This window comes from Ylistrum balloti, unplaced genomic scaffold (assembly GCF_031769215.1).
Source record: "Ylistrum balloti isolate Yb309-2 unplaced genomic scaffold, AGI_CSIRO_Ybal_v1 Utg369600, whole genome shotgun sequence".
NCBI lineage: Eukaryota > Metazoa > Mollusca > Bivalvia > Pectinida > Pectinidae > Ylistrum > Ylistrum balloti.
This window is the reverse complement of record NW_026781881.1, coordinates 121281-134138: the sequence shown is the minus strand read 5'-3', so window position 1 is coordinate 134138 and position 12858 is coordinate 121281. Positions and strand designations below refer to the sequence as shown.

Here is a 12858-nt window from a genome sequence, read left to right as displayed (position 1 = left end):
GGCATGGAAGATACTAAAATATTAGACACACTTGTGAAATATATCTGTTATTACTGAAGACTCTATAAGATATCCTCTATATCTGTTATTACTGAAGACTCTATAGGACATCCTCTATATTACTGAAGACTCTATAGGATATCCTCTATATCTGTTATTACTGAAGACTTTATAGGATATCCTCTGTATCTGTTATTACTGAAGACTCTATAGGACATCCTCTATATCTGTTATTACTGAAGACTCTATAGGATATCCTCTATATTACTGTTATTACTATAGGATATCCTCTATATTACTGAAGACTATAGGATATCCTCTATATCTGTTATTACTGAAGACTATAGGACATCCTCTATATTACTGAAGATTCTATAGGACATCCTCTATATTACTGAAGACTCTATAGGATATCCTCTATATTACTGAAGACTCTATAGGATATCCTCTATATTACTGAAGACTCTATAGGATATCCTCTATATTACTGAAGACTCTATAGGATATCCTCTATATCTGTTATTACTGAAGACTCTATAGGATATCCTCTATATTACTGAAATTATTACTGAAGACTCTATAGGATATCCTCTATATTACTGAAGACTCTATAGGATATCCTCTATATTACTGAAGACTCTATAGGATATCCTCTATATCTGTTATTACTGAAGACTCTATAGGATATCCTCTATATCTGTCTATAGGATATCCTCTATATTACTGAAGACTCTATAGGATATCCTCTATATCTGTTATTACTGAAGACTCTATAGGATATCCTCTATATCTGTTATTACTGAAGACTCTATAGGATATCCTCTATATTGTTATTACTGAAGACTCTATAGGATATCCTCTATATCTGTTATTACTGAAGACTCTATAGGATATCCTCTATATCTGTTATTACTGAAGACTCTATAGGATATCCTCTATATTACTGAAGACTCTATAGGATATCCTCTATATTACTGAAGACTCTATAGGATATCCTCTATATCTGTTATTACTGAAGACTCTATAGGATATCCTCTATATCTGTTATTACTGAAGACTCTATAGGACATCCTCTATATTACTGAAGACTATAGGATATCCTCTATATCTGTTATTACTGAAGACTCTATAGGACATCCTCTATATTACTGAAGACTCTATAGGATATCCTCTATATCTGTTATTACTGAAGACTCTATAGGATATCCTCTATATCTGTTATTACTGAAGACTCTCTAGGATATCCTCTGTATCTGTTATTACTGAAGACTCTATAGGATATCCTCTATATTACTGTTATTATCTGAAGACTCTATAGGATATCCTCTATATTACTGAAGACTCTATAGGATATCCTCTATATCTGTTATTACTGAAGACTCTATAGGATATCCTCTATATCTGTTATTACTGAAGACTCTATAGGATATCCTCTATATCTGTTATTATCTCTATATTACTGAAGACTCTATCCTCTATATTACTGAAGACTCTATAGGATATCCTCTATATCTGTTATTACTGAAGACTCTATAGGATATCCTCTATATCTGTTATTACTGAAGACTCTATAGGATATCCTCTATATTACTGAAGACTCTATAGGATATCCTCTATATCTGTTATTACTGAAGACTCTATAGGATATCCTCTATATCTGTTATTACTGAAGACTCTATAGGATATCCTCTATATCTGTTATTACTGAAGACTCTATAGGATATCGTCTATATTTACTGAAGACTCTATAGGATATCCTCTATATCTGTTATTACTGAAGACTCTATAGGATATCCTCTATATCTGTTATTACTGAAGATTCTATAGGATATCCTCTATATTGTTATTACTGAAGACTCTATAGGATATCCTCTATATCTGTTATTACTGAAGACTCTATAGGATATCCTCTATATCTGTTATTACTGAAGACTCTATAGGATATCCTCTATATCTGTTATTACTGAAGACTCTATAGGATATCCTCTATATCTGTTATTACTGAAGAGTCTATAGGATATCCTCTATATCTGTATCCTCTATATACTGAAGACTCTATAGGATATCCTCTATATCTGTTATTACTGAAGACTCTATAGGATATCCTCTATATTACTGAAGAAGACTCTATAGGATATCCTCTGTATCTGTTATTACTGAAGACTCTATAGGATATCCTCTATATCTGTTATTACTGAAGACTCTATAGGATATCCTCTATATTACTGAAGACTCTATAGGATATCCTCTATATCTGTTATTACTGAAGACTCTATAGGATATCCTCTATATCTGTTATTACTGAAGACTCTATAGGATATCCTCTATATTACTGAAGACTCTATAGGACATCCTCTATATTACTGAAGACTCTATAGGATATCCTCTATATCTGTTATTACTGAAGACTCTATAGGATATCCTCTATATCTGTTATTACTGAAGACTCTATAGGATATCCTCTATATCTGTTATTACTGAAGACTCTATAGGATATCCTCTATATCTGTTATTACTGAAGACTCTATAGGATATCCTCTATATTACTGAAGACTCTATAGGATATCCTCTATATCTGTTATTACTGAAGACTCTATAGGATATCCTCTATATTACTGAAGACTCTATAGGATATCCTCTATATCTGTTATTACTGAAGACTCTATAGGATATCCTCTATATCTGTTATTACTGAAGACTCTATAGGATATCCTCTATATCTGTTATTACTGAAGACTCTATAGGATATCCTCTATATTATATCTGAAGACTCTATAGGATATCCTCTATATCTGTATCCTCTATATCTGTTATTACTGAAGACTATAGGATATCCTCTATATCTTTATTACTGAAGACTCTATAGGATATCCTCTATATCTGTTATTACTGAAGACTCTATAGGATATCCTCTATATCTGTTATTACTGAAGACTCTATAGGATATCCTCTATATCTGTTATTACTGAAGACTCTATAGGACATCCTCTATATTACTGAAGACTCTATAGGATATCCTCTATATCTGTTATTACTGAAGACTCTATAGGACATCTTCTATATCTGTTATTACTGAAGACTCTATAGGATATCCTCTGTATCTGTTATTACTGAAGACTCTATAGGATATCCTCTATATTACTGAAGACTCTATAGGATATCCTCTATATTACCTTATTACTGAAGACTCTATAGGATATCCTCTATATCTGTTATTACTGAAGACTCTATAGGATATCCTCTATATCTCTTATTACTTAAGAGTCTATCGTATATATTATTTTTTACTGAATAGTATATAGTATATATTTTTTATTACTGAAGACTCTATAGGATATCCTCTATATCTGTTATTACTGAAGATTCTATAGGATATCCTCTATATCTGTTATTACTGAAGACTCTATAGGATATCGTCTATATTACTGAAGACTCTATAGGATATCCTCTATATTAAGACTGATATCCTCTATATCTGACTGAAGACTCTATAGGATATCCTCTATATTGTTATTACTGAAGACTCTATAGGATATCCTCTATATCCTGTTATTACTGAAGACTCTATAGGATATCCTCTATATCTGTTATTACTGAAGACTCTATAGGATATCCTCTATATTGTTATTACTGAAGACTCTATAGGATATCCTCTATATCTGTTATTATCCTGATTAGAAGACTCTATAGGATATCCTCTATATCTGTTATTACTGAAGACTCTATAGGATATCCTCTATATCTGTTATTACTGAAGACTCTATAGGATATCCTCTATATTACTGAAGACTGTATAGGATATCCTCTATATCTGTTATTACTGAAGACTCTATAGGATATCCTCTACTGTTATTACTGAAGACTCTATAGGATATCCTCTATATTACTGAAGATATCCTATTAGGATATCCTCTATATCTGTTATTACTGAAGACTCTATAGGATATCCTCTATATCTGTTATTACTGAAGACTCTATAGGATATCCTCTATATCTGTTATTACTGAAGACTCTATAGGATATCCTCTATATCTGTTATAGGATATCTGGATATCCTCTATATTATTACTGAAGACTCTATAGGATATCCTCTATATTGTTATTACTGAAGACTCTATAGGATATCCTCTATATCTGTTATTACTGAAGACTCTATAGGATATCCTCTATATCTGTTATTACTGAAGACTCTATATATCTGTTATTACTGAAGATATCCTCTATATTACTGGAAGACTCTATAGGATATCCTCTATATTACTGAAGACTCTATAGGATATCCTCTATATCTGTTATTACTGAAGACTCTATAGGATATCCTCTATCCTCTATATCTGTTATTACTGAAGACTATCCTGTATATTACTGAAGACTCTATAGGATATCCTCTATATCTGTTATTACTGAAGACTATAGGATATCCTCTATATCTGTTATTACTGAAGACTCTATAGGATATCCTCTATATTACTGAAGACTCTATAGGATATCCTCTATATCTGTTATTATCTGAAGACTCTATAGGATATCCTCTATATTGTTATTACTGAAGACTCTATAGGATATCCTCTATATTATGAAGACTCTATAGGATATCCTCTATATCTGTTATTACTGAAGACTCTATAGGATATCCTCTATATCTGTTATTACTGAAGACTCTATAGGATATCCTCTATATCTGTTATTACTGAAGACTCTATAGGATATCCTCTATATTACTGAAGACTCTATAGGATATCCTCTATATCTGTTATTACTGAAGACTCTATAGGATATCCTCTATATCTGTTATTACTGAAGACTCTATAGGATATCCTCTATATCTGTTATTATCTGAAGACTCTATAGGATATCCTCTATATCTGTTATTACTGAAGACTCTATAGGATATCCTCTATATTGAAGACTCTATAGGATATCCTCTATATCTGTTATTACTGAAGACTCTATAGGATATCCTCTATATTATTGAAGACTCTATAGGATATCCTCTATATCTGTTATATTACTGAAGACTCTATAGGATATCCTCTATATCTGTTATTACTGAAGACTCTATAGGATATCCTCTATATCTGTTATTACTGAAGACTCTATAGGATATCCTCTATATCTGTTATTACTGAAGACTCTATAGGATATCCTCTATATCTGTTATTACTGAAGACTCTATAGGATATCGTCTATATTACTGAAGACTCTATAGGATATCCTCTATATTATTACTGAAGACTCTATAGGATATCCTCTATATCTGTTATTACTGAAGACTCTATAGGATATCCTCTATATTACTGAAGACTCTATAGGATATCCTCTATATTACTGAAGACTCTATAGGATATCCTCTATATTACTGAAGACTCTATAGGATATCCTCTATATTACTGAAGACTCTATAGGATATCCTCTATATCTGTTATTACTGAAGACTCTATAGGACATCCTCTATATTACTGAAGACTCTATAGGACATCCTCTATATTACTGAAGACTCTATAGGATATCCTCTATATTGTTACTGAAGACTCTATAGGATATCCTCTATATTACTGAAGACTCTATAGGATATCCTCTATATCTGTTATTACTGAAGACTCTATAGGATATCCTCTATTTATTATCTTTTATTGGTTCAGTGCAATAGCATCACATTGTAAAGGAATTATCTCAAAAAGAAGCTAGTCAAACAATGCAGGTCCATGGGACCTCTTGTAACTGATTTAACACCAGAAAGTAGATTTCTGCAAGTTACTAGGCCTTCATTCATTACTGATAACATCTGCAGTGTTACAAGACAGAGTGAAGTGTTGATGTGACTACAGGCCTAGCATTCCTGATTCCACATGTACACTGAGTGTCGGGGAACCCCAAAACATGTATACAGACGTATAAAAAACAAAAATGAACCAGAAAATGCTGTTATAATTACTAATTGGACAAAATATTCTCATGATCAATCTAAATGATGATACAGGAATGGAGTAAATCAGGGACCTGTATCACCATTTCTGTCACTCTGTAAAGATTTATTTGTTATAAGGCGATCTTTACTATCTAGATATCTCATTTTCATGCCACAATATTGATTTGTAAAACCTTTGTAATAACCATTTCCAAAACTTTTGTATTGAAGGCCCCTGTGTAGTGTAATCAGGTCATTAGGAATTGTAATTAACCTTCATTGTAATGTTCCCTACTGAGTCAGTTTAGGTCAAATTGTTTCCTATAAGGCAGAATCTGATTGTGCCCTCAGCACAACTTCCTAATGTATATAAATTTATATGAATTATTTGTCTCCAATAGAAACAGAACTTGTTTTATTGTAATTTCATTATGTAGGGATGAAAGTATTTTGTGACTATGTTAGGTGACTTTCATGGATCCACACAAGGCTATTTTTAGATAACAGCAGTAGAGCACACACTATTGTTATTTATGTTGGTTAAATGTAATTACAATCACAGACAATAATCGTCTGTTGTCATTGTTAGTTAGATCATCCACCTGAGACAACAACAGTCTAGCAAAACCCTAGTCAGTCTTGTATAATCTTCTGTACATATATAATATACACCATGTTGTGCTTTATTGATAGTGACCATGTTTCTGTAACATTCATCTTCCTGTTTTTATGATAAAAAAAATGGTTCAGGAGAGGGCAGGAAGAATGGTAACTTTTTTCAACCAAATCATTTTATCGAACTTTCCAGTTGTTAACAAAGTATTGTCATTCTTTTTCATCCTTTACCAATTTCTTGTTTTTTCCTTCTTGTAGATTCTCCAGACAGTAAAACAAAGCCCCCACAAGATGAACCTCCTGGGGCTAGTGGGCAGGGTCAAGGGTCATAGCTGGCTCCCAACCAATCAAAAGTAGTCTCTAGGGCAAGGTGTGGAGCAGAGGTTTTTAAAAGACGCTGCTATGGCTTGGCAATAGAGTGCCTGAGCAATGAAATTTTGCTTGAAGGGAGATGAATCCAATTTTAGGAAGATAAGCTTTACTGCTCCACAGACTTCTGTGTGTTTAGCTTTTCCAGCTTGAGAAGTCATTGGAGAATCTTTTATTGTGTGCTGCTAAGCAACAGGAAAATAGGTCAACAACAGCCTTATCCTCGGTTCCTGGTTGTCAGTATGGCTGTAGAAGTATATGTCATAAGGGAGATAACTCTGATTATACCAGACACATATGACAGTGAATATCATGGAGATAATGGTTAATTAAAAATAAAATAATAGATTTCCTTATTCATTCAGCAGTGTCATTAGATACAGAAAATAAAATGATCCCTGTAAAAATCTGTTACTAACACCAGGAATCATTCTGTTCACATTTTACCTACATATTTTACATTTAAATCATACATAAAATGATGTTTGAGAGTTTCTAGCATCGGCCTAATACATTAAGACATCAATCATTTCTTATTAATGGATTTTAGAATGTTGGAACACTATAATCATGATCAATGACCTTCATTAGGAGGAGAAGGAAGTGGGATTGTAGATTTGTCAAATGCTGGCAAGGGTGGAAATATACATTAATAATTCCAAATTACTTTTGCACATGGAATATCAGCATTTGTTTTTCATCTTATCCTGTTTGATGAAATAATTAAACTGTTACTCAAATAATGTGTTTATATTTCTATGCTTTTGTACATGAACTTTGACCCCAGTCTCACTCAATTTCATTAGCATTGAGAATACCAAATTGTTGTCATTGAAGTGATAGATATGAGATCGTCCACTCTCATTTTTCACTATATTTATCTTCCAATAACCAAGGTGACTGGTCAAAACCTCAATGTATAAATACTGTGTTGTATTACAGTGCAATGATCTAGATTTGTTGGTATTTATATAAACAGGCGATGTGAGTGGGCTTATTACCATCAACAGATGGTGAGCTATTTAAATTTCTCTGCATCAGTAGTATGTATTGAATGGATGTCTCTCAAATTTCATACATATGTTCCCTTTGGTCTCAACTAGTGTTTGTTTGATTTTGGGACTGATCAGAAGAAACAAAATGGCTTCCAGGCGGCCATTTGGATTTGGCAGGTAAAGATTATCATCGCTATGTCTGCAAAGGAATGTTCAAATATCATCAAGAGCCAAAATAGAGGCCGATGGGGGGTGGGGGGGATCCTCTTTTCAACGAGCATATAAAGATCAAACAATGGTGGGTGCCAAGATACCTTTAGGATATCTTGTATTAACAGAACAGATCAATGTGAGTGGGCTTATTACCAGACTCTGGCTTATTGCTGGGTATGTATGGTTATTTAGTTTTCAATATTTGGTTAGGCTGGAGCTTGTAATACTGTTTATATTATGACCTAAAACTTAAAAAGCAATTATTGTTTTAATGTGTTTTTATCATGTCAAACCTGTGGCCTTTCATTCATTGCTTTTCACAGCTAAATCTTTGGATGATGTACTCTGATTACACCAAGTCCTGGGTTTGTGGAAGAAGACCAGACTTCCAATTTTTAATGTTTATTTTTTTTTTTTAATTCATGTTGATATTTCAAACTACATGTCTTGTAAATATTGTAAATATAGAGGACTTCACTAAATTAAGACTGATGTCAAAAAGCAAATATTTTCGATTTACTGACATGTTTTAAGACACACTTGATGACCATCCAAGGTTTCCCTCCCAGCATATGTGCTATAGTTGGGTTTTTTTTTCTTGCACTCCACATTAGGCCAATTCATGTCCCATATTCCTAATACTTTACTTCACTTTTACCGACTGTTCAGTCCAGTTCAAATTTCTTTATTCTCTATGAAATTTTAATTGACTAATTACTTAAGAATTTCTGTTGATTACATACTGGAGTGTTATGCTTTATTCAGCTTGACGATCTGAGGTTAGGCTGGCAAAGTTGAAAATAAATGTTGTTTTGAATATATTAAACAATGATTTTACATGAATGATTTAAGAAATAAGTTTTCTTTTTTGTTGTTTACTGGTATGTAAACTGCAATTTTTTTTTACAGATATTTATAATGATGGGTGTGAATTTAATATGTTGAAATATCTTTAAATCTTAAATACAGATGCAGTTTACACACCAATAAACGACAAAAATCATTTCTTATATTTACATTTTGACAGTTGGGTTGTTTTTCTTTTTTATGCTACTTAGAAAAAATTATAATTGTCATTCATTGGATGTTGTACGCATTGATTAAGTAGCCTGACAACTGATGCCCAGTGATGGAATAGTGAAGTAGCTTATTCTGATTTAGCAGTAAAGGCTTTCAAACTTTGACCTTTACCAAAGCACAATCATCAGTTTTGTTGGTAAGGACAAATACAGGATACACACAAGCATTGTAAATAGAATATTTCATCATTTCGATGAACTGAAGACCTAAATCTGGTAGGGATGATATTTCTATTTTTGTAACCTCGTGTGTGTGATATACACACTATTTTTATTTATCTATTTTTCCATTATTTTTTCGTCATTATCTACTTAATGTCGTAAGTCTGATGTAGATTAATTTATAACTTACAGTATTATGATATATACTTATGAAAGTCATTTTGATATCTACTTGCCCCGTCTATTTGTTTTGTGATTGTTTATAACAGGACTTTAGACATATCTGATATTGTGTTTGGAATATTAGTTATTACATTTGAAGAATGTAAGGATCCAAATATTTGTTCATATAGAAAGGTTACTTTTGTATGTACAAACAATTTCATAATACATAGTTCAATGCAATGTTGATCCTATCCACCCAATCCACAATAATGTAGGTATGGGTATTAGATTTGCTGTGTAGAATAGGAGTCAGGACGAAGGCTTTGGAAATAACATAGAGCTTTGTGTAGAAACTTATTGTTTAACACAGGGCTGGTACATTATGTATAAAGAGATTCTCAATCACAAAAGGGTTTTGGTACCCATCAGTACAGCAATGAACTAAAGAACCTCAGAGGAATGTTTGTAGTTCAACTATCTGCACTTGGGGCAGCCATTTTATATTTTTCTCTTTTGAATATATTTCCATATTTAGTTTTATTAAATAACCCAATGAAATTTGTTACAAGTGAAATGTACATACATGTTTTGTATTACTTTGTAAGATTTGGTCGTGTAAAACTAAAATTCGGCAATGAGATTCTGACTGCCAAGCTTGAGATTAATGTCTTACTAATGTCATATCCATGTTTGTTAACGAAGCTTAAAAATGGCATCTGTTTCTATTTATAAGTCTGGTCCTGGTATACATGTCAATTAGAACTAGTCAGACTCCTGTGTTTCCTGATGAAGGCACCAGCAGCATTAGAGTTGAAAATAGAAGAATTATCAGTGATTTGAGTTCATCACTAGAAGTAGTAGACGTGTAGGATTACTTCTCAATCAGCTTCTGAGTTCATTTTGATTGCATTTTTTATTGTTGATAATAAATTCTTAAGAAAAAGTTACTGTGCTGTGTTCTGTTGATTTTTTTGTGTTTTATCTACACAACTGTAAAATTTGCAAAATTGTTATGATGTAAATTAACAGATGAAAATGTTGGATTGTGTATACAGTCATTTGAATACATGGTTTGGGGTTGATAATTTTTTTTTTTTTTTTTTTATTATTAAAGCCCCTTGCAACCATCACCACTACTCATAGGTCACTGGTCATAAAATTAAGGTATCACATCATCAAACATAATATTTCTGACACAAAATGTTTGTTGTGATAGCTCAGTCATTAAAGTATTTGATATGGTAACCTCGGGTAAAGAACAGAGGTGTATAATACTATATTCTCCTACCGGTGGCGGTTTGTGTCTCACGGGATAAAATCTAAAACGTATTGAATCACTTACATGTTCATGCCGGATCATTTTAGCTATGTCGTCAATTCAATTCCCCCGTTTACCGTAATCAATTCATTTGGTTAATTCTACAGTAATCAAATGTGGTCTGGTCCGTTGATGTCAAAGTGATGATACAGTTCATCTGTTTTTTCGATTTTAAATTGTGCTTACCTGATTACGTTCCTTATAAATAATTTCATTATCGCATTGATGCACGTAACGCACGTGTTAATGGACGTAACTTAAATCAAATGTAACAAAATTAATTTCCTTTGGGAAAGTAATAAACAATATGCTTCTCACAAAGTACAAGAAGGTCATCGCTCGTATGGTAACTTCGCTTTTGTTATATAGTAGAATGGCCTCATACTTCTCCGGTTTCGTGAAGTAAAAAGAATGAATTTTCCTATTTTTTTTACCATTCCTATTATGGGTGATGTCTATTTCCATTAATGTCAAATTTGCTGTGATCCATTACCTTTCTCGTAAATAGCTGATAAAGACTTAAAAAGGAATTGGTAGATCAGTGGCAACCTGAAGCAGTTGATCTTTCTTATTCTGTTGATAATATTTTCTCCCACCATTCACAGCCGTGTCTCCCGTTTTAGCCGGGAAAGATCAACTTGTCACCCCCTAGGGGATACAGCTTCGTGCCGATTAGCACGTGCTAAACCGGAAGCTCGGCCGGAAATACTTCTGGATTGTAAACCATGAAACAAATCCAATTTTTGTTGACGTCATGGCGTAAATAATGGGATGGGAGAAAAATAATCATACCCTACTCTCAGAGTGTTTGACAGAGAAATCTTCAGTCCTCGGGCGAATTTTTTTTTGTAGTCCAACCCGAGGCTCTTGACGACAACAACAACAACAACAAATCAAAGTACAGAAAGTACTGAGAGGCTAAACGTATTGCAAAATGTTCACAAATAACCGCTAAGCTATATTACTTTCCCCATACTCCTACACTTTGGAATGCAAAAATTACTAAAGTAAGAGAACCAGAGGCCATTTTTCTTAATTTTATGCAATTTTATATCTTCTTTAATTCTTATTTCAAATTTGACGACAATAATGTGAACAAATCAAAATAGATAAAAAAAAATGACAAAATACATACAACCACATATTTATCTTCAAAACCTTGAAAAAGTGGCATGGCGGTGGGTGTGAAAAACCTGCAAAAGTGTCATATCGGCGGGTGTGCGCGTGGGACAGACAGTCCAATTTTGTGACATCTAATGAGGTAAATCAGAGACGTATATATTACATGTGATATATACGTCTCTGGGTAAATTGATGTTATATATTAAGACGACCTTGCAAGGACAAGGATTAAAGCAAAATTGATGTTTGTACGTTTTGTTTGTTTATAAGTGCTGTTAGTTGATAATTCAAACTAAGCCCCCAGACTAGCTTCTTAGCTTGGCGCCAACTCGCACGTACAGTGTAGGATTCATAAACCCCGCCATACGGTAAATACACTGTAAATCAAGTAATGCAGTTTCGATAAACTTTGAAGATACAAGAAACCATTTTTTGCTTACTTCAGGTAAATATGATTGTTTTCTAGGAATATTCACAGCAGGCGATAAGAATAACGTCAGCTCGATCTTCTTCAGCAGCAGAGGTCGGGGATGTCCGTGAGCATATTTCGTAAAATATATTGTTCAAAATTTATCAATAGTTCAACCACACTGTGCTTCTTTTTTGAAATATACAGTAATCGTATTAATATTTAAAAATAAACTAATTTTGGATGCTTTTAAAATAGCGATTTGAAAGATCGCGGCATTATTAACGCAAAAAATTGCCGCTAGAGGGCTCTTTTCGATATTTCAGCCAATGAGAAGGCCAGGATAGGTAAATTTTGTCTGAAAGGCCGTCGCAATAGGCTATATACGTACCGAGTACGTTTAGCCTAAAAATCACTCCTCGGGTTGGAGATTTCTCTGTTATACCCTCAGGGTAGGGCAGATTCTGTTTGTCACAAATCTTACACATAACAATTTAAGAAAC

General features: G+C 33.0%; 1 protein-coding gene across 1 annotated transcript in view; it reads left to right on the top strand.

Moving 5' to 3' along the window:
• Window positions 1–10453, top strand: part of LOC132545890 (uncharacterized) — a 29435-nt gene extending 18982 nt beyond the window's left edge. Inside the window, exon 3 of the mRNA XM_060209567.1 lies at window positions 6782–10453. Within this exon, the coding sequence (XP_060065550.1) occupies window positions 6782–6855 (74 nt within the window). The 3' untranslated portion in view covers window positions 6856–10453. The remainder of the gene's footprint in view (window positions 1–6781) is intronic.
• Window positions 10454–12858: the final 2405 nt, after the last annotated feature.